The sequence below is a fragment of the Sceloporus occidentalis genome, unplaced genomic scaffold (assembly GCF_023333645.1).
Source record: "Sceloporus occidentalis isolate IW3139 unplaced genomic scaffold, rSceOcc1.0.p SCAF_54, whole genome shotgun sequence".
NCBI classification, from domain to species: Eukaryota; Metazoa; Chordata; class Lepidosauria; order Squamata; family Phrynosomatidae; genus Sceloporus; species Sceloporus occidentalis.
The window spans coordinates 2584931-2612085 of NW_028317034.1; the positions used below are offsets into that span (position 1 = coordinate 2584931).

Sequence of the window (27155 nt, forward strand, 5' to 3'; positions counted from 1 at the left end):
CTATCCTAGGGAAAAAACAAGGTGAAACAAAGTTCAGGACCTTTTCTTCTCAGTCATGGGCAGCCTAATCTACAATTTCAACCCCCCAGTCCTTTGGTTGCTGGAAGCATAAATTCTTGTCACTTCCATTATAAATCACCCTCAATGTCTCATTAAAACAATCAACATCAAATATGTTCTGTTTTCCTTCAGTTGCTTGCAAACATATATCAAATCTGCTTTGTGAGGAAGATAAGTCGATATATCAAATATAATTTAGCCTGTTTTTTTGTAAACTATATACCAGTCTCACAGGACTCTCTCCATATGATCATTAGTCTTTGGTCTATTAACCTTTTGGTCCTCAAACCTCCACAACCAGTTGAGTACATAAATGTTTTCTGCGGCAGGAGCCACAAAACCAGCAAGATGACAGGTTACGTGCAGGGACAGAGTGAGGCTTAGCCAGCTGGCAAACTGGCAGGGTACAAGCTTGGCATTGGGAAGCTGTTGGGGGCAAGGCTGACAATAGAAAGCTGTTGGGGGACAAGGTTGGCACTGGGGAGTGTTTTTTGGCACAAGGTTGGCACTGGAAAGCTCTTAGGGGACAAGGTTGGCACTGGGAAGCTGTTTTTGAGGCAGGGTTGGCACTGGAAAGATGTTTTTGTGGAACAAGAGTGGCACTGGGAAGCTGCTAGGGGACAAAATTGGCAATAGGAAGGTGGTTTTTTTAGACATGGTTGGCAATGGGACCCTGTTTTTTGAAACAATGTTGGCAATTGAAAGAGAGAGATTACATTTATAATTTACTGTATTGTTAGTATTTTATCTTTAAGAATATATTTACACCAATATATCTTGTATTTATACATTAGGAAATGTGTATTTTATTTGCAGTTTATTAAATATAGTTTGTGTATATATATATATATATATATATATATATATATATATATATATATGTTTTAAAAGTCCCTGCTCATTGAGGAAAAAAAAATAGATATCTAATGTATAGACGTATGACTTTTAATGTAGCCAGTGATTTCCTAAATACTGAAAAATGCGCTGGCAAATATGTTTTTCCTGTCCCAAAATGATGCAATGCACTCTTCAAGATAAGTGTCCCTGAATGGCAGTTAGGAAATGTTGTCATCCTACTTTTCAGGGTTTAAAGATTTCTGAATTATATCCTATCTTCAGCTTATTGCACACTATTTCTAAAGCTAAAATCCTATAACCACACATTGGCTTCTCTACTTTGTGTTATCCAATGCACTTTTTGTGAACCACGTGAAAAAGAGTTACCATCATGCTCGATTTTTATTTACGAAAACCGTCATTTTTACTTACATAGAAACAACGTCACAGCACATCATTCCGCCCTTCTATTCTGGCCACCAAACCTCAACCTCTGGTATTCCGTTTTCACAGTACCAACCATGGTATCTTTAATTTGGCATTCTTATGCCACTACATTATCACATAGACATGCACCATACACCATTACACTGTAACATACTGCAATGCAAAAAAAAAAACAGGGATTGACGTCTATTTCCACGACTTAATTTTATCCCTAGCATAAAGTTATGTAAACTGTGTTCTTTAAAATATGTTGTTGCCTGCTTATTTACCTCTCTCACGCTGATGGTTTGTTCAAAATGTTGATATAACGACTCATTCTGTTTGTAAATGTGAGCGTGCATAGTATATTTTATCTATTATGCCCTTTCCTGTTTAGCTGCATAGTTACATAGTTACAAAACTATAATATATTGTGTAAAAATGAATATTGTTTTATAGACATAAGCCTAAGAAGTCTAATGAATGCTGCTTTGTCCTATCTAGGGAGACTAAAGCACATCACCTAATTTGAAGTCTATAGATGTGGATTTATTATTTCAAGTTGTAGATAGAATTTTGTCATAGATGTTTTGTCTAGGTGGGAGAAAAAAAATCAAGAAGTCATCTGTCAAGTGCTAGAATGGACAAGCTTTCCCAAATGACTTGACTTCTTTTCCAGGAGTAGATGCAGGAATTTATCTGCTCACATTTCAATGGAATTATTCAGCATATGAGTCTGGGGCAATATAATGAAACATTCGTGTTTGCAGCTCACTTTATCTGCTCCAGCCATTTGTTATATATTATGACATTCACAACAACAACTCTACTGCAGGGATTAAACAAGCACAAGGACAGCCAACAAAGGTTGAATAACTAAAAATAGCAGTCACTGGAAAAAAAATTTGGTTCAATAAATGAAAACATAATATGAGCATAGGATGCATTTACTTTAGAACAGCTGGAAATAAAAACAACATAACTTGTATACATGTGTCTCCAAAAGTTTATTAGCTTAAGAGGTATGAATATATATTATTGTTTCCAGATCAGATAGTATTTTGAGATGTTACTTACAGTAGTTCGGTGGTGGGCCAATACAGAGAACAAGATGTAAACTCACATTAGAATGTGAGACCTTGGCCATGAAAGTAGGACCAGAGCTTCCTTTCCAACTACCAGCTTTTAAGTGGAAAAAAAAACTATTACAAGCCCCCCTAGGGTTGCTAGACTTAATGTCTTGCTAATAAAGCTCCAATAGTCTTCAGAAACATTTCATTTATGACATTATGAGAAAATAGTGAACAATTACAATACAAATGAGATTATTTTTCTTTTAAAATGCTATGGCAATTTACATATGTTTTATTATACTTATATCAGCACCTTTAAGGAAGAAAGAAACATAATGGGAATAATGTATGAGAAATGAAGGATTTGTGTATTCTTAATTAGTCCCAGATTTAATTAGTTCAGTTACTTAAATGAATAGGGCTGCTACAGTGCAAGCATGCATTCTGCTATGACATTGGAAAGTGCCATCTGAGACTGTATCAACTGAATGATGCTGTAGAAAATAGCCATAACCAGAAGCTGGTAATGTAAAAATTAAAATGGGGCTGCTGCAATAGTGCAATTTTTGCAATAGTGCAATAGTGCAATTTTACTCACTTGACAGGTTTCAGCTGTTTTCTAGCTAAATTTGGAGGAGTATAAAAGGAATGTAGGTTATCACTTGCAATCCAAACTCAAAAATACCACAGACAGATCCAGCAACTTTGGCAGGTTTGTTTTTATTATATGGTTCAAAGTAACTCATCTTCATCCTTTATTAATATGAAATGTTGCTGTGCACTTTTTTTAACCTCTGAAGGACACAGGTTAATCTACACCTGTGTATACAAACTGTTTTAGCATTTTGTCTTTCTTCAAATCTAATTTTCTTCATTCTCATTTAGTGTACCCACACAAATTATATATTGGGTTTTTTTGTATTTTGTATAGGACACAATTCTTCTAAAATAGTCACATATATACATAAATATTATAAACTATTATTATGTACATATATTTAGAAATATATATATATATAAAATACTGTGCTTTAAAAATATGTTTATAGTTTATTTTTATAATTTATAATTTTTTTTATCATTTTTATCAATTAACAAAATGCAGTGAGTGAAGAGAAGAAAAAATTAAATCAAATCAATATTTGGTATCACTACCCTTTGCCTTCAAAACAAAGAATATCACAGTACAGTGGCGGATCTACCGGGGTCGCAGGGGTCGCGACTGCGACCGGGCCCCGGCGGCTGGGGGGCCCAAGCCAAGGGGCCGCCCGAAATCTTTTTTACGTTTTTTTTTTTTTTTTAAATAAGGCAGGGGCGTCCAACATGCGGCCCGCGGGCCAAATGCGGCCCGCGAGACCTCGAGGTGCGGCCCGCGTAAGATCGGCAGCCAGGGCAACCGATCTTACACGAGCCGCACCTCAAGCCCTGCTACTTACTTGTGGGAGGGTCTTCTGGACAGCACAGAGGAAGCGGAGTTCACGTGACATCCTACTTCCTCTGTGCTTTAGCAGAGAAGGCAGAGGGAGGCCGCGCCCCCTGCTGAAGTCTGTGAGCGGCATCGAAGGGAGATGCAGTGCAGGTAAGGGGGTGGGGAGGGTGTTTGAATGAGTGTGTGATTGAGGGAATGAATCTGTGAATTAATGATTATATGAATAAATGAGTGTGTGTGTGTGTGTGTGTGATAGCATGGATGTGTAAGTGCTGGAACCTAGGCATGATGGGAGTGTGATTGCTGTTAGCAATCACACTCCTATCATGCCAAGTCAGCCAGTACATGCTGAAACCTGGCCAGCTGCCCCCCTTGTGTAGTGATGCTGCCAGCAGTATGGGGTCTGCACTTCCAGCCACCCTGTACCAGCATGTACTGGCTGACTTGGCATGATAGGAGTGTGATTGCTAACAGCAATCACAGTCCCATAATGCCTAGGTTCCAGCATTTACTGGATGGATGTGTAAGTGCTGGAACCTAGGCATGATGGGACTGTGATTGCTGTTAGCAATCACACTCCTATCATGCCAAGTCAGCCAGTACATGCTGAAACCTGGCTAGCTGCCCCCCTTGTGTATTGATGCTGCCAGCAGTATGGGGTCTGCACATCACTTACAGCCATCCTGTACCAGCGTGTATTGGCTGACTTGGCATGATAGGAGTGCGATTGCTAATAGCAATCAGAGTCCCATCATGCCTAGGTTCCAGCATTTACTGGATGGATGTGTAAGTTCTGGAACCTAGGCATGATGGGACTGTGACTACTGTTAGCAATCACACTCCTATCATGCCAAGTCAGCCAGTACATGCTGAAACCTAGCTAGCTGCCCCCCTTGTGTAGTGATGCTGCCAGCAGTATGGGGTCTGCACATCACTTACAGCCACCCTGTACCAGCATGTACTGGCTGACTTGGCATGATAGGAGTGTGATTGCTAACAGCAATCACAGCGAGCACAGTCCCATCATGCCTAGGTACCAGCATTTACTGGTTGCCTGGGTATGATAGGTGTGTGATTGCTGTTAGCAATCACACTCCTATCATGCCAAGTCATATTGCTAATTTTGTCCAATTGTGAGTTACCTACTTTTATTAAACATGTGAGGTTTTATTATTATTTTTAAAGGTGGGGGTCATTTTCAGTTTTGGCTAAGTGAACCCTGAATGTTTTGGTCCAGAATTTTCATTTTAGTTCATCCCTAGAATAAATCTAGGGAATCCTGAATTTGTAGTCGCAAAACTTTCAAGGCCCAGAAATCAGTGAGAGGAAGAGTAAAGGTTTTGTGTCATTTTACTTTATTTTAATCTGCATATTTTATTAAAGGCCATATTTTTTGTCACAGTGAAAAATGAGTGCGGCCCGCGCACGTATACAATTCTGATGAAGTGGCCCACTGCAGAAAAAACTTGGACACCTTTGGATTATGCCCTTTGTACATGCGCCCCTTTTTCTTTGATTTTTTTACAGATATGATTCAATATGTAAATTGAATTTGTTGAATTAGTTGAAAAAAAATTGTTGGGTAAAAATCATGTTTTTTTGGGGGGGTGGGGGGGTGAGGGGGGGGTGGGGGGGGCCCTTAACAGATTCTCGCACCCGGGCCCTGAGGCGTCTAGTTACGCCCCTGTCACAGTACTTAGACTAATAATAATGTAGACTTATTGTCGCTAGGTCTGATCTCTTGTTGAGTCTACAAACTGCACTAAAAGAATTAGGAAAACAAATCTGTGTGTTCAAAAAGCAATCTGCGTTTAGAATGATCAAGCCTAGTAAATATGTTGCTGACATTTTGCAATCCATGGGGGTCACATTATCAGTTAAGTTATTTTTCTGGTGTGAGTCTACATAACATTAGGTAAAAGTTATATTTCCTTAGGCAGACTCTAAATACATTATGAAAAGGAAGCAAGGGACAAATGTTCTTATAAACACAGCACTATCCTACAACTCAAACTGCATATTACATTATCTGACTTTTCAAATGTCAGTGATGACGTGTTGAGTGTATCTTTTCTGAAAGCCACACTATATTACCTTTTAAATTGTGTTTTTATAGAAATAGGATTACTTAACGCTTAGTTTCTTCACTTGACCTCAGATGTCCCACTAAAGTCTGAAAATTAAGTGGAAGCATTTAGGAATAACAGCAACTCAGCCACAAAGCGTAAAGCCACAGAGCGGAGTCCTGAGGTGCATGTTGTCTGGAAGACTTCCAAACTTGCACTGGTATTAATATCAGCACAAAAACCGTGTGGTGGGAGCTTCATGGGATTGGTTTCCATGGCTAAAGAGCTGCATGCAAGCCTCATTTAACCAGGTACAATGGCAAGCGTTGGATGGAGTCGTTTTAAAGGATTAAAAGTATATAGAAGTCACAGAAACCGTAGCGAGAGGAAATAGCCAGACCAACATCCTAAATTACTTAAACAGTAGAAAATGTTTAAAATGTGGGATACTATATGATTGTTGGATAGTATGCAGTCTAGTAATACAAGTATCAGAATATAGGTGAACTCAGCTGAATTAAACTCAATCAATAAATTACATATTTATCCACATTCAGAGTAAGTATTCTTCCTTTAGTGGTAGTGCTAGATCAATAGTGTAAGAACTCATGAGAAAGAGGCCATAGTTTCAATAATCAGTCACCACCAGCTAAATAGAGATATATCATGGCAGGCCAATAAACAGCTATGGTACCCACAGATTCCGGGACAAACCCAAAAAGTGTCTGTATGGGATGTAAGGTATTTGATCAATTAAGTATTAACAGTTGTCCATACTATAGTTCAGTAAGCAAAATAAACCTATAAAGCCAAATCTTGTACCTTTTAAACTTCAATGCAAAAGAAAGAAATACAAAAGATTTCTAAAATTCTAACTCACTAAATAAATATTCATAATAGTAGTGTAACATTTAGTAATTGGTTTATTAGTATCTTTAGTTATTAGAGATGTAATATACTGTATGGCAGCATCAGAAAGCTGAATGACATGAATTTTGAATACACAAGGTAAAATGCTACCTACCCAAAATAACTCCTCAAAACTATTACACTGTTTATAGGCATTATCTAATATTCTTTACATGCCTAAGGATACAGTAATGGATGGGATGCAAAAGAAAAATGGTTGATTTTGTTGAATAAACACATGTATTCATATTCCCATGCCTCGTATTATGCTTTTTACTTACTCTTTTATGGTACTCTAAGTTAATATGTATAATTGCCTCTCTGGTTATCTCATACTATTGTTGTAAGCAAATTTCCCCTGCACGAGGAAACCAACAACCCCAGACATACGATTCAGCCTTCATTGGCCTTGTCAGTGGGGTATGGTTGGAATCCCTCTAGACCCAAGAGAGCAAGCATGTCTGGGCCCCAAGAGATCCCCAAACGGTAAAACATCATACAAAACAAATTTAAGAAGCTCAGCCAAGAACAGACAGCCGCTTCATAGCCTGTCCTAAGGTGTGTCCCCACTTGGGAGCATGTCAATATTTCAGATGACGGAGGCTATGAAACCAAATTTTGATGAAGAGGCCACAGATGAGGCCGTTGAAGGCAGAAACACACGTCTGAGGTTCCTCCTTGCTCTCTTGTGGGATTCCAATCTAATCACATTGAAGAGGCCCATGAAAGCCATTAAGTGGTGAGTAAAGATTTGCTGCTAGACTGAACGGGAAATCTTCTTGTAAGGAATTTTTGCACCCCGCAATGCTCTGGTCCCAGAGACTGCTTCTGAGGCAGGATCCGCTCCAAGGATAGATCCTGCTGGCTACCCATAGTGGATATGCTACCTCACAGCTCCCTCAACCGTATGGCCGACAACGCAATACACAGCAATCAAGGCATTTCAGCGACACCATTGAAGCTAAGGAGGCGATATTCTAAAACGGGCGCCGACCGCCATACAGTGTATGGCTGATGTTGATGTGGCCAGACATGGCCCCTAATCCCTATCTCGGTGTTGCTGAATGCCTCGACATCAAGGCATAACAGCAACACTGTTTGGGTGAAGAAAGTGATCATAGTTAAAACAATTTAAAATGTGATGAGATGGCCAAATAACCATACATGTTGGTACCCCCACACTCCAGTTTCTCCAGCATTAAAAAAAAAAGTAAAAAATCTGAGCAATTAATTTATCCATGGATCAGCCAATGAAACAGACAAAATGGTAACTTAAAAAAAGAGAATTGGCAACATGCTGCTAGTTGACTGTCAGGGATGCCAGCATGTAGAAATGAATAAATGTGAACAGTAAAATCCCACACATTTATTAAAATGAATTTATTTTTATTTTTTAAACTAAAATAGTCTGATGAGCTTCTGTTTACCACAACTCCCATCACCCTGAGTGAGAACAATGATAAGGGTGATAGCCTTCAAAAGTGGGTGCACCATAGGTGTGCAAATATGCATTTGATACAAAAATAGGCCTGGCCTCCCAAACACTTAAAATTAGAAGCATATAGCTTTAAGGGCCCCTTTGTTTAGTGGCACCATATGTAGTTATGTTATCTTCTTATAATGTTGCAGCACTCCTGGCTCACATTAGGGGAAGCATTTCCAGAAGCAACAAGTGAAGAGGAACTAATAAGAGCATCAATACTAAAATTTTTCTTTGACATAAATTATGTCTGCAAAATTAACTATGTAAACTATAAATATTTCTATGTTTTGTTTGGTTTACACATTTTTCTGGCATTTGACTTATTTTTAATTAAGTGTATATCTCTTCTTTTTAATATCAAAATCATGACCTCTTAACTGAGTGACAGAACATTGCAATTTTGGGAAAGCTCTGTGATTAGATGCTCATAGTAATTTTCACAGTTAGAATATGTGAATGCATGAAGTTCATTTTTTCAAAAATCAACTCTAATTTTATTAATCCAGATGCAGGTAACCAAAAAATCCTCTCTTAAGAACAAGAGAATGTCCCATAAACCGTGGGGAAAATCCTTCCTGACTCCAAGGGCAGAATAATCTCTGTAATAACTGCTATATACTGTAAGTTTAATACTCATGAATGTCTTTCCTTGATTTAATGCTAGAATGAATTAAGATCACTCTCTAAAATCTTATTTAAGTCTTACATACGCAAAAAAAAAAAGAATTCATTTTTATTAAGATGAGTTAGATTCACTTATAGATAGTAAATGTCCTCTAAAGGGCTGATTACTTTGCATAATTACAATATCTTAGCCCTCCTAAGTTAAAACCAATTTTCTCCCTTTTGCCTTTTTGTTTCAAATATATTTTCTGCATATATTCCCTATCTCTTTAATTACATTTGTTAAGTAGTTCATCTAGGTTAACACCATTTAAGCACAAAGCTAGAACTGCAAAAAAAAAAAAAAAAAAGCATTGCAACTCAATTTCATGAAAGCATAGATTTGTACATCAACATTGTATAAAGTCAACAAGTTTTCCTTATTTCCCCTATTGACATAAATACACCCCAAAAGAGAAAGAAAAATGAACACGACAGGTCTGGGCTGGCTATCAGTAATGCTGGACTTCAGTATGTGAGCATACAAAAATAGGATACGCATTTCTAGAAAGCCCCAGGCAAGAGCATGGAGCAAGAAGGGCGCATGACTGAGGGGACGACAGGCAGCCCTCTCCCCCTCCCCTTTTCCTGTTTTTAGTAAATTTGCTATGGGGGCCGGCGGGCAATGTTGATTGACGGCCCTGAGCTGACAATTGATAGGTGTGCATCACCTTACTGTGCTTAGGGGTGGGGGTCACTATATATATGGGAGCCCACCCCGTTTAGGTCACTTTTTCGATTGACCAGGAAAGCTTTCCCTCCCTCCCACCCCTCTTTTTTTTTTTTTTCTGTTGGCGGTTGGTTATCAAGCTGGCATAGCGCAAGGGTTAACCACCTTAGGTGTGGTTTGACCCGTGGTGCACAGGCCCTCGGCCTAAGTGCAGGACACTCCTTGGGCTTGTGCCTTGGTGAATCCTAGCCGTGACAATGGCTGCCGTGCAGGGGACGCCGGTGGTCTCTATGTTTTTACGGTTTTACGCCTGTGCCAGCCGGTTCGGTTGTTTACAATTTAGGGTTACGATTTGTAGCCTTTATGTTTGGTTTACAATTGTTAGTTTTAAGGCTTGCACGTGTCATAGTAAGTCGGGTGGTGCGGCACGTGCATTGCTATATTATATACTATGTTATATGTGTTTACAAATAAAGTTCATTTTACTATGAATAAAGTTATTTATATCTGTGTCACGGTGTGGAAGGCGTAAAGCGGACTGCACCGTGGCCTTATTTTTCCATAGTTGACTATAATAAAGCATTATATTATTTACTTTGTGTTTGTGTATTTATTGTGGGAAGGGGGGTAAAGAGGGCATCGCATTGGCGCTACCTCAGTCATGCAGTCAGTAAGGGTATACCTATTTGGCACCCTGTGTGGATCCTGTATGTGGCACCCCTGCACACACAAAAAAATTTTGGCAAGAATATTTATTTCACAAATTTGTAATACATTAGATTTATTTATATAACCCCAACAGATTCTGTAGAACCATTACAACAGTGTAACAGAATAATTTAAAATAACACACAATAATAAATTGGTACAAAAACGAGAAGAGGGCCCTGCTCTTGCGAGTTTACGATCAATCTAGTTTATTTATAAGCAAGCCGACACAGGACTTGCAATGACAATACTCAGTAATTCAAAACTGTAGTAGTTTCTCCAGTTGATGAGTGTAGTCCAACCATAAACCAAGCATTAACCAGTAGTTTTGTGTGAAGGCAGCTGTTCCTTCCTCAGATACATACATAACATGGTCACAGCGAAATTAATAATCTAACCCCCATTCTGACCCAGTCCACTGTACGTGTTATTACGGGAAAGTGAAAGTATCTAGGAGTAAAAGGTCAGCCATGAAGTGATAGACTACACACACTCAAGCGTAGACTGTAAAAATTGCCTGTCTTCAGTAGCATCACTAATTGCAGAGTTCCAAACTGCCTCTCGAAGTAACATCAGCATAAGCACGGTTTCCAAGGCCAAGCAGCTGCACACAAGCTGAAGATCACTACGTTCAATGAACCAAGGACTACCTAAGGTCTGAGTTTTTACATTTGTAATCATGGGCAGACTGGAACAGCCAAATTCGTATCTGTTGTCAAATTGTATGTTTCTATGCATACAATGTGGTATTCTTTATTATTTTCTACCTATTTGCATATCTATCCCCTAGTACAAACACACTTCAAACTATATTTTGTGAAAACGTATTCTCTCCGATTACATCAACTATTTTTGTAGCTTATTCATTCAGCTACACATGTATGTGTACAGACATACGGTCTGAAAATAATGACTTAAACCAATTGTTTAATGAGCCTAGTAAAATACATTTCTGTGTTGTACTGATATGCCTGGCTTTCTTTATTTTTCAATACAAGTAAAAAAAAAAAAATCTTATTTTGCTTTCTTTTCTAATTTTATTCTTTAAAAATCATAAAAGGTTATAGCAAGTAAGCATACTGTTATCTTGCTTGTCAGATATCCAATCCAAGGTATCCTGCTGAGTGAAAACACCTTGTTGCCTTGGGCTGTCATTTTGGTAGATGTCAGTTGTTTCAACCTGTTTCTTACATTTTAATACAATCTTTGGTCTAGACATGTATTTTTCCTTTGCTGATATGATAAAAATAAAACACAGAAGTGAACTAACATTTGTCTGTTGAAGTGAACATTTTTAGCAGTTTTTATTGTTCTGCAAAACAGATCTCAAACATTTTCTAGCATATGCCTAACATTTAGTCTGTTTGACTAAATTGGTAGCATAGAACATAATGGGCAAATATATGGATTTTATATTCACTTATTATGTGCACAAACTGAGCAATCATATATTATTTGTGACAGTACTAGATGTTTATATGTTATATAAGAAATAATGTGTACTAAAGGCTGGTCTTTGAAGATAAAGAGCACATTTTAGCTTATTTACTTATTTTTTTATTTTCTTATCATGCTTAATAATAATAATAATAATAATAATAATAATTATGCATGGGCTTCATGCATCTACAGAGGGGGCATTTGACTGCATTCCTCTCATGGGTATGAGTAGGGGTATGTAGGGAGGCACCCAATGGGCTTTTTTTTTTTAATTTCTGGGTTATATTTTTTCCATTCCATTGGACGTGGAATGGCAGATGCGAGGTTAGGTCAACTCTGTACCCATTCAGTGTTTTTTGTTATTTGTTAGTTGAGGTTTAGGGTTATATATGAATCACCTCCATTTGCAACTCAAATGCAACTTTTGGTTTAAAAAGTACATGAGTTGCTTCCTTTTTTAAACTTAAATAAACTTGACTGTGCTGCACTCAAGACCTCTGCACTGATATTTGTCAATGTGTATAGTGCTTAGAGAAATAACTTCAATAGAACATCCAATACTTCTGAACCTCTTTCTAATAACGTCATAACAACCCTAACATGGCTGGTTGGGTACACCTTACCAACTAACATTCAAGTACCACTTTTCAATTGAAAGTCATATGATAACATCTCTGAAACCCCAATGAGGAGCTTTCACGGCTTCTCATTCACTGACCAAACATCCACCTTTACTACAAGACCAAACCAGACACTGAAGTCTCCTAGCAATCTGAAAATCATAAACCTTCAGCAGCACCACAATTACCTCTTCAATTCTTGACTGGCTGCCCATCTGCGTCAATTTTTTTCCCCCATGGCGAGCAAACCCAGGCACAGGCTAACCACGTCTATGTACCCCTACCCCAGTTGCTCACTCAAGATACTGTTTAATTAAGGAACACGTACAAAACTTTACACAGCTCAGGCACAATCCCATCATTTAGTGACCTCCCTTTCGGTAAGGAAAAATACTGAATTTCCTGGAATTTTTGTAGCTCCTTGTTTAAAACAACAGAGGGGATTACTCCAAGGAGGAACAGGGGAAGGCCCCCTATCCTGCCTATTGCGACCTCTTTGCTTCACTTCTCCCCAAAAATGCTGGGTTGAGAACATGTGGACTTATTATTATATGCAATAATGGAGTTCATGCAAACAAATAGACTCAAACATAACGGTTGACTCTCTGTTTGTATACAGATGGAGCTATGGATACATTACATCCACTTTTGCTGGCATTACCTCCCCACCCACAACCCCTCCAAGTTTCACACTGGATGGCTTCCACCACAGTTAGCATATTCGTGCCAGAACCTGTAAAAATATCCCCACTAGCAATAGCTTTTGCCATACTGCCAGCACGCACCTTTTGTAGCTCTGACCAACATGCCTGAAGAGAAAGGGCTTTCTCCTCTTTCCTTTAAACGGCTGAGCAACACAAGCTGGGGGCATGATCAGTAGCCATAAGGCAATGCCCTTACACTCATCCAATGCTAGTATGCACAGCTTTTTACTGCCAGAACTGTTTTTTGTAACAAACCCAAACATTCTTGAAAACATTTATCCCTATGACACTTGCAAAAATTGAAAAGGTTTGAAAAGATCTGCAGTTTGGTACTACCTCTTATGTTCTTAATCCTTCTTTTTATCATTTATCTCTGGAAGGGGGAGCAAATTAAAACAAAGAAAAATAAATATACATACTCCCTCTTCCAAATCCTTTCTTGAGTTTCCTGTTTAAATGTGCCCCCCAGGGAGCCCCTTAAAACTATCTACTTTCCCTATTTCAGAGAAGAAAGAAGCATATGAGAGTATGATAAATGTGAATGTGTAGCAGGTACCAGCTACAGAATTTTGAATTACAAGATTCCTCTGGATCGGGGTGAAGTAGCCAAGTCCTATCTGGGATGTGCAGCATTCTGGGACACCCGGTGCCCACTAGGCCATGGCTTAGTAGAACACCTACAAGCTGGATGAGGCCCTGGGACAATGCAAGAGGTTCCATTGGACGGAGCTTTGGAATTTGGTGCAGACTACAACTAATGTTAAGATCCTGAGGCCCTACTGCCCAGTGCTGGAGTGACAAGGTAGAGGCAGGTCCTTTTAATCCCTGCTCGAGACCAAACCAGATCCCCCTCACAAGCTTCCATTTTACCTCCCCAAGTAAAGTCATGGCCCCCTTCCTCTTAGTCTGCTCCAAGCGACCTCTTTACACATGCTGTCTTCATCTCTGCAAAATTCTAAACAACTGATACTTTCTTTCTGATGCTTTATACATATTTATTAGCTGGCCTCATCTGAGACCTCAACAAGGTACATAATAAGTCTTCAGTGTGTGTGTTTTATTTTTTTTTAATCCAAATAACATCACCAGAATCTACAGAGCTGTAGGTCATCATTGAAGACAATTCTATATTTTTGGCAACTTTCCCTGCCCAAACACATCATTAAGCTGATTCTTTGCAGCAATGCTAATCAGGTCCTGTTTATCTAATGATGTTCTTTTCTCCACAGACTTTTTAAATTCTGTTAATGATTAAGACTGAAACCTTCTATTGTTTGCCACAAGTCAGTATGATAAAGATTCAATGTGTTTGTTTTTACGATTTAAGAGAACAGAGCTAGAACACATACCAATGTCAAATATGTCCAAAAGATTACATCAAGCCTAAACTAAAATTATTTTCAAATAGAAAATACTACATTTTTTAAACCTTGATTTTTATGTGATAGTTAAAAAATGGTGTAGATCCTATTTAAAGCCTTGTGAATGGAAAGATATGACCAGCCCATAATCTCATTAATACTAATTAATTTAATTAATAATAAAAAAAAGTGCCTTAAAAATAAGTCAAACCCTTTAAAATTAATTATTTAGCAGGTGGCACATTATGGTAAATAAAGCTTCCTTACATTCTCCAGTAATAACCGTTAATCAACACTGAAGAGGATGTTACCACTGTAGCATATTTTAATTGATTCAATTCAATTTAAACATTTCAAATAATTAGCACGAGTCTAAGCTGGATCAACTGAAAAAGCAAACGGTTTTTGGTAAACTTTTCGGTACAGAGCAACTTATTGACCTAGTGTGGGGCCTGTGACCCGGTGAAGATTGCATTTTGTTGCAGCTGGTGAATCCCAATAGTCCTTTGTAATCCTCCCTAAATATGTTTCACTGCTGTGCAGTAAAAGTGGAGCGAGTAACTATGCAAGTAATTTGACTACACTCCAAATAAACTTCAGGCTTGTAAAAGGTCATGTTTAGCTTAGCTTAATTATCCATGTTAATTAATATTGAACCACAGGGGCTTTTACTTCAATATAGCATTTACTGTGTGACCTTTATATTTTTTGTATCGATTTGGCACCTTTTTACGGAATAAGCACCGTAAAAGACATATATTTCAGAGAAAATATGTTACTTACAGGTACTGTATTTGCCGTCGTCATTGATTTATAAAAATTAGCCACAGGGAAAGCATGTAGCGTACTGAGAAATATGTCACATTCAGTGCAATTATTATTGCTTCAAGGTCTAGATATTGATTGTTTGTTAATTCAAACTATAAAATTAATGTGTTGAACAATTTACCGTAGGGACTATTCACTAAAAGTTTCCCTGGGATTGTAATATTCACAAAATAGATGGTTATAGTCCAGTTGAAAGTGGTGTTTCAGATCCATAGGTTAAACTATTTTCTATGAGATTCACATTGACGTATTGACAGGCAGGTGTTTGTGGCAGAAGTTTGGAAGACTGCAGGAATTACTAAGCTGACTTATGTCGGTGGCAGGAGCACACTGCAGAAGCGTGAGCTAAGCCAGTCTGGATGAGATCATACACAGGAGAAACTGGGTAGAAAACAGTAACAAGTAAGGATAATCAAAGTATAAGTATATATGTATAAGTTATAGGCCAATTGGTGCAAATAGTGTATTGCTTTTTCAAAACCAATTTTTAAATTTGGTCATCTAGCTCCCATGCCATATTTGGGACATCTTTGAAACTGACCTATTCAGTATACCCCGTCAAACAGTTTTATTTTTTGGTTGTTTTTTTGTTTTTAAACTAGACTTCCTAGAGTATTTTAAATGCTAGTTAATTAATTTTTTCCATGCACTTATCAGCAGCCATTTTTTGTAGTAGTAATTTTGTGAATTAATAGCTCGTAGTATATGCCAATGCGAAAGAGCACCCTAATATGTGTTCAGTAGCATCTCTTGAGTACAGTGATACTAGCCATGCAAAGGTTTGTCGGGTTGTTTGAGGCCTAAAGGGTCACATTTGGGAGGTGTGCATTTTGTTTTGTATTTTGACAAGTTTAATTCACCCCATGAAACCATATATATATATATATATATGTAAAAGGGTGAAGCCGTATTAGTCCAGTAGACACGATGTCAAAAAATATTGCAGAGTATGCGGTGATACCTTTTTTATTGGACTAACATAACATTAAAAAGACAAGCTTTCGAGAGTTATCCTCGCTCCATCAGGTTCGAAGCAATACTAATCAACATGATAGAGGTTACAACTTTAAAACAAGTGATGGTATAAGAGAAGAGGGGGGGTTTAGTGGGGTGTCGTAAATAATAGGTCTGGAGGTGAGAAATGCAGAGAGGTAGAGAGATAACCCAGGGACAGAACAAATAAACCTAGGGAAACCAATAACCACAGTAAAACATCAAAGATAATAACAGCAATTAGACACACATTGGATGTTTAGATGAAGTTCATATGAAGTTCTGGTAGTGTGTAAGGAAACCAGAATCCACATTAAGTCCCTCTTTTATGGTGTTAAAATGTGTAATCATTCTCATCTCAAATGTTTTTCTTTCCTGAGAGTCTCTGAAATTTCCTTTGAGTACTTTAATTTTTAGGTTTTGAAAGGAGTGATTGTTCTGTGTGAAATGATGTCCTACCGGGGTGCAATATTTTTCTTCCTCATGATTTTTGATGGAGCTTTGGTGCAGGTTCATTCTAAGGTGCAGTTTAAGCCCCGTTTCTCCAATGTAGCACCCTTTGTCACATGCAGAGCATTCTATCATGTACACCACGTTTGCCGATGTACATGAGTAAGAATCTTTGATGATGTATGTTTTGTTGTTGTGACTGGCTGTGTTGCTGTCACATATATGTTGGCAAAGTTTGCAGCGGGATTTGTTGCATGGTACAGTGCCATTCTGTGTATGCTCCTGTTCTGGGGCCAGTTTGCTGCGCACTAATCTTTTAAGATTAGTTTTTAAGATTAGTCCGCAGCAAACTGGCATTTTATTTAATGTTTTATATTTTTGGAACTGGATGGTTACCCTGATGGTGACATTATGTTACTACATTTTTACTACACTAAAGGGGTGGCCCACGCAGTGCCCCTGAACACCTAAAGCCTTTCCTGATAATTACTTGCATGTTTATTTTGGGTCACATGTCAGACCTGCACCATTCATTTATTATGTGATCAGCATACAACTGTGCTCCTCCCTTGCTCTGCACGTGTGGCTTGAAGAAGTCTCATGTGGAGTCATGCTAGGGTCAGGAAGGAAGACCGCACTGACAGTATCCTCCTAAGTCGGTGTGTCAAGCACTTTGTTTTTTTGTGTTTATTGGTGTTGGGTTGAAGGGTGTTATTGCATGCTGGTGAGCGCGGGGGTTCTATCATTATTAAAGATTGTCCTGAACATCTTATGTGTGTGTAGCACTAAAGAATCTGCTGGGTCTCTATAAAATTTAATGCATTGGGCGTGATGTGAAAACTGACACCATATAGTAGAGTTACAACTGAAAACAATACAAACTAAACTTTGACAATTCACAAAATGCTTTTGATAAGAACTACAAGTGAGTTGCTATGGTCGTGAAGCCAGTTACTTGCCAGTTTAACATATGATTCCCTGTGTTCGCTAACGACTCTCACCCTTCTGTACATCATTTTTTAATAACTTTAAAGACTTAATTTTAATGTAATTAATGTCGTAAGCAAGAGCACTGTATAGAATGTACTGCAATCTATAAAAACTGATAATCTACTGTAATTTTTTGCATTTAGACATTTGCATTATACTTTTACTAGATATACAACACAAGTCTGCAGGATTTTATCTATCAAAAGTATTATGTACGTTTTGCACATGCTATCATTCTTATATACAGAAATATATTCCTTTAGTTCTTTGAATTTATTTTTTACTTTTGAATACAAAAAGGCAAAACCTAGCAGTTTAGTGATCTTCACAAAATGTACAACATAAGAGCTGTTGTGTAGACCCATTTTTGAAAGTAGCCTAAATGAAAACATTATTAGATATTGCATTAGCTAGTGACTTGGAAGCAGCTATTGCCAAGTCTGATGCAGAGGAAACAGTCCCAATACTAAAATCTGGAAAGGGAGTTGATGAGAGCAATAAAGTCTTAAAACAGGTATTTCCTTTGCTAATTAAACTCACAGTTAAAGGCATGTACTAGGAACATAATGACCATAGCAGACTGGCATGACCAAGCCAAAGACATGGACCGGGGTTTATGCAGTGTTGGCAAGGCCATTATCAACCTGGTGCATGCTCATTACAAAGGTTTTAGATTGTAATTATCAGATTAATGAAGCACCACATTATGTGAATGAAAAAGTGTTAAGCATGCTTAACATCACATTAAAAAAGGCTTGTTACTATGAAAAATCCAAATAGTTTAACCTTACAAGTGATTGTTATATTTTGCTATTTGAATAGAGACTGGTATACAAAAAAATTAGTCTTTAAAAGAAAAAAGGCTAAAAGTGATGATGTATGTTTACATGCAAGGAACAGTTAGATTATTGTAAAACACAAACATTGTAATCATCAAACCAGTAATTAAAGATAAACATCTCTTGTCAGCAAGTGGAATCGGCGAGGTGATAAGATATGGGAAAGTGTGCATAACAGGGAAAGAATAACAACAATATGTGGGAATCATTAATAGGACCTAGCAGTAGAAAAGAAACACGAAAACATGATAATAGCAAGTTTAAGCAGCCTAGAATGAATGAAGGGGGAAAAATGTTTAGATGAAGAGAAGCAAAGCAAAAGGGATCTTTTGATGAAGGGTTTTAATGCAGTTAAGTGGCAAAAGAAAGAAGATCCTGGTGGAGGGTTACTTAGAGGACATGTTTTTTAATTGAGGATTACACTAATAAATATATCTCATTGGAAAGTTGAGGCTCTGGGGTTCCCATAATTGACATAATTAAGACAAGTGTTTTTGAGTATGTGGAAGAATAGAGACCTGCTGGTCACTCCAACTGGTTCTTTGATCACCACAATAGCCCAGCAGAAACCAAAATTCCACCACCCCTCCTACAGCTGCTCCAAGGCATGGGCAGGAGCCTAGCAGAGCAGGCAGTTAAATGGTCCAAGCGGTTCAGTGCATCTGTTACGCTAATGATAAGACCACTTTTACTATACTATACTAAAACTGCTCTTTATAAACATAGAATTGCTAAAACACAACAATATATTCTGCAATGTTACAAGAATTAATATTGTAATTACCGTATTTGCTCGATTATAAGACGAGGTTTTTTTCAGAGCAAATGCTCTGAAAAATACCCCTCGTCTTCTAATCGGGGTCGTCTTCTAATCAGACCTCAAATAGAGTCTGATTAGGAGACTAAGATCCAGATCCCCCGCACCGCTGCAGGGGACCTGGATCCTCCTGTCTCACCCCCCCCCCCATCATACACACACTTACCGGTGCTTCCTGCTGTATTGCCGGGGCAGCGGGTTGACGTCTACGCGATCCGCGTAGACAACGTCCGCTGCAGCCGGAAGGAGGTGTGGCTAGCAGCGGGGGTTGTCTGCGTCCGTCGCGCAAACCTTCCCCGACTGTCAGAGATCAGAGTTCCCCGCACCGGTGCGGGGAACTCTGATCTCTGACAGCCGGGGAAAGTATACACGACGGACGCAGACAAACCCCCGCTGCCAACTCCACCTCCTTCCGGCTGCAGCAGAAGGCGACGTCAACCCGCTGCCCCGGCTGGAAGCACCGGTAAGAGAGGGCTGAGAGGGGAGGGGAGGGGAGAGTGTGTGTGTGTGTGTGTGTTAGTTAAATGGGGGTATAGGGTGTGTGTGTGTGTGTGTGTGTGTGTGTGTTAAATGGGGGCATAGGGCATTTCTGGAGTGGCGTTAAGGGGGCATTTAATAGAGCACTCTGCCTCCTGAAATGCCTTATACACCTATATGCCACTCTGCCCCATAATATGCATTTTAACCCCCTGAATGCCAGAGTGGCATATAGGGGTATAAGGCATTTCTGGAGGCAGAGTGCTCTATACAATGCCTTTTAACTCCCTTAATGCCACTCTGCCTCCTGAAATGCCTTATACCTCCCTATATGCCACTCTGCCCCATAATATGCATTTTAACCCCCTAAATGCCAGAATGGGATATAGGGGTATAAGGCATTTCTGGAGGCAGAGTGGCATATAGGGGTATAAGGCATTTCTGGAGGCAGAGTGGCACATAGGGGGTCAAAAGGCATACCATGGGGCACAGTGGCATATAGAGGGTTAAAAGGCATATCATGGGCCACAGTGCCATATTGGAGTGGCAAGCCTGGGGGCAGATGTGCGTAACTGGGGGACAGGTTGGAAAATACAAGAAATAAAAACAAAAAAAATATTTTTCTCAATCATAGCTTTTATTAAAAAAAATAGTTTACATGAATTAACATTTACTGGTAAAACTTTTTTCCTTTAGGGTCGTCTTATATTCAGGCTTTTTCTTTTTTTCCTAAGTTAATATTCAGATTTTGGGGGGTCGTCTTATAATCAGGGTCGTCTTATAATCGAGCAAATACGGTAATTATTAGAACAGGCTAACTTTAAATATCATGGCTATGCAGTCAACATAAATTTCAGCAATCATATACTGTTGCTAACATGGTTTCTACCCAGGTTCCACATCTTTCAAATCTACTGGGAAACTAGACTCTTTTAGTCTGGGACTGTCTTTTCCCAGCCACACTCCATTTCCCCTCCTATACGCTGTGAGGGGCAATGCTGGGAAGTTCACAGATATGATAATCAGTCAATAATATTATCAAGTATTGTATTGTTTCTCAACTCATGTGATACACATGGGGCATTAGGTCATGGATGTGCTTCAAAACCACTGTTAATTCCCCAAGTTAACTGTATTCTGTAGAAAATATGTAAACATACATAGATACATACATGTACATAGATGAAAAAATGTGCATGTTTTAAAATACAGTAAAACAAAACTATTGAGTAATACTTTGTCAGGGTTTATAACATTATTCACAGAATAATCATATTGTACCTTAAGTACCTTTTCGTTTCGTATCCGTTTTGCGAATATGCCCATTCACTGTGAGTTTTTTATTTCACTATAGTTGGGATCATAGTCACAGTCCAAATATATGCAGATAATTAAGGTAAAGTCTATTAAGAAACCAATTTAGATGATTCCCTACTATAAGCTAGATGCATATTTCATTCATATTTCTTGAGTTTTAAGTATACTCTTGTGTCATGGCACATTCTCCTGCCCACAGGAAAAGATATATTTTTTTACACAGACATTTATTCAGATGCACAAAACTACTGTCCAAGATGGCAGCTACTGCTCTTAGTCAACTTTAATGTCTGATGCTGTACCACATGTTCACAGTATCAACCTTCATCAAATGCAACCAACTATTTGTTTGTTATGGTGGACCAGAAATATTAAGTAATTTAACCCTTTTGTGACAATTTTTCTTTTATGTTCTGTACTGTATTTGTGTTTAGCGGCAATTTTCTTCTTGCTCATGTACGGTTCACACACTAATTATATGTTTTTTTCAGGACCAGAAGGTCGTTCTTTAGATACCACTGTGTTGATTAGACCATCTAATTTACTATAAAAATATTTGTGAAATATTTTACTCACCTACAAAAGCTAATGAATAAACCTGCTAAATAGACTTTAATATATCTTCTGAGTTTAGAAATACCCAATGTTATAGGGCAATAAGCACATATAGCGTATACCTCAAGGTATTTCAAATGTTGATATTTAAACTCTTTCTGCGCACTAATCCCAGCACCAGCCTTTGTCAAATTTGTGCTAGTATTTTTTTCAAACACATTGTACTTCAGGTATGATTTTACAGCTCCTGGTATATGTCACTGCCCTAATATGTGTTCAGCAACATCTAATGAGTACAGTGATACAAGTTTTTTCAATTTGGAATTTCGGCATCTGGTCATCATAAGCTAGTGTCCTATTTGGGAGATCTTTGAAGCCGGACAATTTAGTTTACCCCATCAAACTGTATATTTTTGAAAACGAGACACACCTAAGGGTATTTCAAATGCTGGTATTTTAACTATTTACATATAATAAGTCTACGTCCAGCCTTTGTCATATTCCATATAGAAAAAGTGATCGCTCTGGAGAGCGATCACACGAGGCCCCAACATTTTTTTAGAGCATATGTATGACTTTTTATACACTAAATAAACCAATGTAATAGTGTTAACAGATAAAAGTAATCAATATGGCAGCAACAACTTCTTGGAGGGGAAGAGCAAGCCATGTATAAGAGCAGTCTACCCTAAGGTAGCCTTTAGCAAGGGTGGCATAGGCAGGAAACAGGAGGAGAGTGAAGATGGAGAGTTCCCAGGTATGCAAGTATCTTCATCACATTTATACTGATTGACAAAAAATGCTATAGGTAATTTTAATAAATGTACACTTAAAAAACATGTAATTTTACGCATAAAAAAGTATTTCAAATTAGTGTTTCATTTCTATTTCACTAACATAATTAAACTAAATAATATATTGATATGTTTTCACAATAGTGAATTGTATATCTCCCAAGCGACTCTCTTTAGTTCCCTTTTTTTCATCTTTGTTTCTATTTTGTCACGCTTTACTAAAAGTGTACAATGTTTGGCGTATACCTAAAATGTGTTTGTAAATTAAATTTTTAAATAAAATGCCTTTCACAAATAAGTCACAGTGACATAAAAACTCTTGATAAGGACCCACTCCTATCCCCATGCCTAACCACACTCCTATAACATATATGTTCCTCTGTCATTGGAAATGTTGGCAGGTCAAGTCACACAGTAAATGTATTATTGTTTTTAGTTAAAATGAAAGAACTTCACTTACTGCAAAAAAGATCTGAAGAGAGCTATGTGCAACTTCTATATACTGATAGTCCACCAAACACTCTGAAACAGTTATATACCGATGGTCTTCTGGTGCCCAATCAGGAGCAGGAGTCACTAATGTCACCGTGCAACCTGGCCCATTTTCCATCCACCAGGATCGATGCATTGAAACATTAAATGTTAAAATGAGGTCCTTCTCCTGGAAGTAAAAATAAATATAAAATAAATAATATTATACATTTACAGTTTAGCTATGTAATTCAAAATTTATGTAATTCAAAAAAAGCATATTTTGAATTCTCTGGTGCTATTAATTAGCCCCAAAACAGCAAGGAAAACTAAACTAAACTGTTTTAAGGTAGTTTACAATAATAACCCTATCACCAACAACTGTGCATGTTTAAAAGTCAGACAGCCTTGATGTGTGCACTGTCAATATGGTCAATAAACATAAATGCATGGAGATTCATTGAACGCTGGGATAATGTATTTATCGGCCAACAAATTATAATGAAATACGGTATATGAAGCAACTTATAAAGCTTGTTAACATGGACTTTCTGCTAAGATCACAATGACTGGATTGGGTACCTGAGAGTACTGACATGGATACAACATCCACTGCACTGTGGACACACCACTTGTCACTCACCTGGGTCCCAGCCCATGTTGACTCCTGCATTTACCTACTAATGCTTGTGTCACCGAGTTTGCTGTATCTCAGGCAGCTTAGTTCTGTCCTAAACCTACAAGCACATTCTACCAAAGCTGAACCCTACGCTGTGTAACTTACTTTGAACTGAGAGGGCTATTTTTCAGACTCCCACCATAGAACTAATAACTTATAGCTAGCTCTAATGACCATTCTTTGCACTGTCCTGCAAAACAAATCTTTGTATTATTTTAGTATAGGTGAAGTAAAAACAGGTGCTCCAGAAAGCATACATATACAATTATATATATATATATATATATATATATATATATATATATATATATATATATATACACAACCCACATTTATGTATGCATGTACTTGACTGTTTACTTCTCTACTGTACAGCACATAACTATAAAAACAAACAGCATACTGTAGCAAAACCTTTTGGGGAAAAATTGGCCATCTGCCTCTTGATGTCTGTGATAGACCATTCGTCTGTCCAGTTTAACTGTCAGTTCATAAATCCACCCTAGACCATGCCTGTAAATGCCCATTGGTATTACCGGTATATTAAAATACTCTGTTGATTGTACTGTAGATTTAAATTAATTTCTCTAGAGACAGTATCTTGAGGGAGCACTAATTGCCTGCAGATGTCTCTGTTAGCTAATGCTGAATTAGTAATACTGGCTGCTAATAAGTCCCTTGGCATATTAGTGAACATCAACGCCCAAATGTTTGATTCTGTACTTCACATAAGTCTTAGGGAACCTTAATTTACTTATTTTTTCATTCAAAAATGTTTTGTAAACTATCTTTTCTGAAGGTATCAATGTTGTTTTTATTGAAATATTGTAACTAATGAATAATACCGGTAATTATTGTTAGTTTGTTTTCTCTAACATATCATCAATAATTATTGTGATCAGAGAAGGGTTTTTTGTTAGTGAGTGCAAAACAAAGGTGAAATAATATCTACAAATTATGCCAGGACTACAGTAATTACCGTATTTGCTCGATTATAAGACGACCCTGATTATAAGACGACCCCACAAATCTGAATATTAATTTAGGAAAAAAAGAAAAAGCCTGAATATAAGACGACCCTATAGGAAAAAAGTTTTACCAATAAATGTTGATTAATCTAAACTATTTTTTTTTTTAATAAAAGCTATGATTGAGAAAAATATTTTGGTTTTATTTCCTTCTATTTTCCAACCTGCCCCCCAGTTATGCACATCTGCCCCAGAAATGCCTTATACCCCCTATATGCCACTGTGCCCCATGATATGCCTTTTAACCCTCTAAATGCCACTGTGCCCCATGATATGCCTTTTAACCCTATATGCCACTGTGCCCCATGATATGCCTTTTGACCCCCTATGTGCCACTCTGCCTCCAGAAATGCCTTATGCCACTCTGGCATTTAGAGAGGTAAAAGGCATATTATGGGCAAGAGAGGCATATAGGGAGTTTTAAGGCATTCAGGAGGCAGAGTGGCGTATAGAGGGTTAAAAAGGCATTTCTGGAGGCAGAGTGGCATTAAGGGGGTTAAAAGGCATTTCACAGAGCACTCTGCCTGCAGAAATGCCTTATGCCCCCCATTTAACACTCCCCCTGCCCCCGCCCCCCCCCAAACTTACCGGTGCTTCTGACTTCACTCACTATAGCACCAATAACACACACTCTCACACACACTCACATTAACACACAAACACTCACTCTAAAACATACTCACTCCATCACACCCACACATTCACATTATCATGTCCTCACCTTGTCTGTAGTCTTTCTTTATAGCTGCTTGCACACTATGTGAGAGCCTGCACTATTACTGTTGGGTCATGTAATGTTGCATTAAGCGAAACTACTGTGCCCCCTCCTCAGCGAGTCTTGGGCTGGTCCAAGTTGGAGTGGCCCTGTTCTGAGAAGCTAAGACCAACCCTAGAGGCAGTTGTCACCATAGGCTTCAGGCCAACATGTCCCTGAGAGGAACAATTCTAGACAGAAAATCAAGGATCCCAAAAATCCTGCCAAATGCTGTAAAGTATGGCATAGTTTGGGGTTATAGCCCCATAAAATGGCAATTTTAAATCTATAAGTGTAATTACATCAATTTAAAATATTGATTTCTGAAGATAATCCACCATACAATTCCAGACTGCCCACTCATTTTAAGGATAAAAATAGGAAGGTCTTGATATAGCAACAAATACTTAATCCATGATGTGGGATTTTTTGGAATGCAAAATTTTATGGTTGATTTTACATTAGACTCAATAGGCACTACATCCTTAGATATTGATTAAAATAAAACTTGATTGATTGCCCTGCAAAGTTCCATATGCCAAAATGTAGAGTGACAGTGACAACAAAATATATACAAGTATAAGCATTCCATCAGGTATTCTTATGTTTTAAATATAATTATCTAGGTAAATTATGCAGGTAAATTTGGCCAGCAGAGAAGGTAGGGAAACATTTAGAGAGCGAGCGAGAGAGAAAGAATGTGAGAGAGAGTGAGTTAATGTGGGCATGGGGCAATGAATTACGTTCCCAAATTAAAAATGCCCCCAATTTTAATATGAACCAAAATGGTCTGGGAACAAAATTTTTTCACTGAGATTCATTGTACAGCAGTACTGAAAATAAGACTGTATTAAGGGAACGTCGAGTTCCTTGTTGTCTGGTACATGTTTGGCTGCTGTCTCCTCCTGAACTCTGTTCTCATGGATGAATACATTTTCATTTCAACGACAGTTTAGGCAGCGGTTGTCGGCTAATCCAGGTATGCGGTGGGACCAGATGGACCTGCCATTATAGATGAAGCTTATGATGGCGCAAAAGGCGCAGCCCTTTCAGTCGGGGGCTGGCGTGGGCGGGCACGGTTCCACGTCGGATGTTAACAAAAAAGGTTTCTGCTGGCTGTTTAATGACAGCCAATGTAAGTGGGGGTCAGCTTGCAAGTTCAAGCATGTATGCTCCGGTTGTGGGGGTTCCCATAGTTTCGCAAAATGTTTTAAGAAGGGTAAATCTGGAGGAGTCTCGGGAACTATGCCTTCCGGGTCCGGAGCCGCTTCCTCTGGGACTAACCCTGGTGAGGTTAAACGAGATGCTACCCTGGCTAAGCTGCTACGGTGATCGAGGAGCGGCACAGTTGTTGTGTGAGGGTTTTCGTTATGATTTTTACATTCCTTTTTCTGTTCGGCAGTTTCAAAGTTGTAGTCGTAATTTGAAATCGGTTTTGGAGTTTCCAGAGGTGGTGAGGGACAAGTTGGCAAAGGAGGTTTCTTTGGGCAGGATGGCAGGTCCTTTTTCTGCTCCCCCGCTGGGTAATATACGTTTGTCGCCATTGGGGGTGGTACCTAAGAAGGAAGTTGGGAAGTACAGGTTGATTCATCACCTGTCGTACCCGAAGGGTTTATCGGTGAATGATGACATTGATGAAGTGTTATGTTCCGTCTCCTATGCATCATTTGACCAGGCTGTCGAGTTGGTTAGGAAGGCGGGCCCGAACGCCCTT

At 38.4% G+C, this 27155-nt stretch overlaps 1 protein-coding gene across 1 annotated transcript in view; it reads right to left on the reverse strand.

The window, feature by feature from the left end:
• Positions 1-27155, reverse strand: part of LOC149288034 (sodium/potassium-transporting ATPase subunit beta-1-interacting protein 2-like) — a 308237-nt gene that overhangs the window by 46253 nt on the left and 234829 nt on the right. The window contains exon 4 of the mRNA XM_089492144.1: positions 22970-23170. Coding sequence (XP_089348270.1) covers positions 22970-23170 — 201 coding nt within the window. The remainder of the gene's footprint in view (positions 1-22969; positions 23171-27155) is intronic.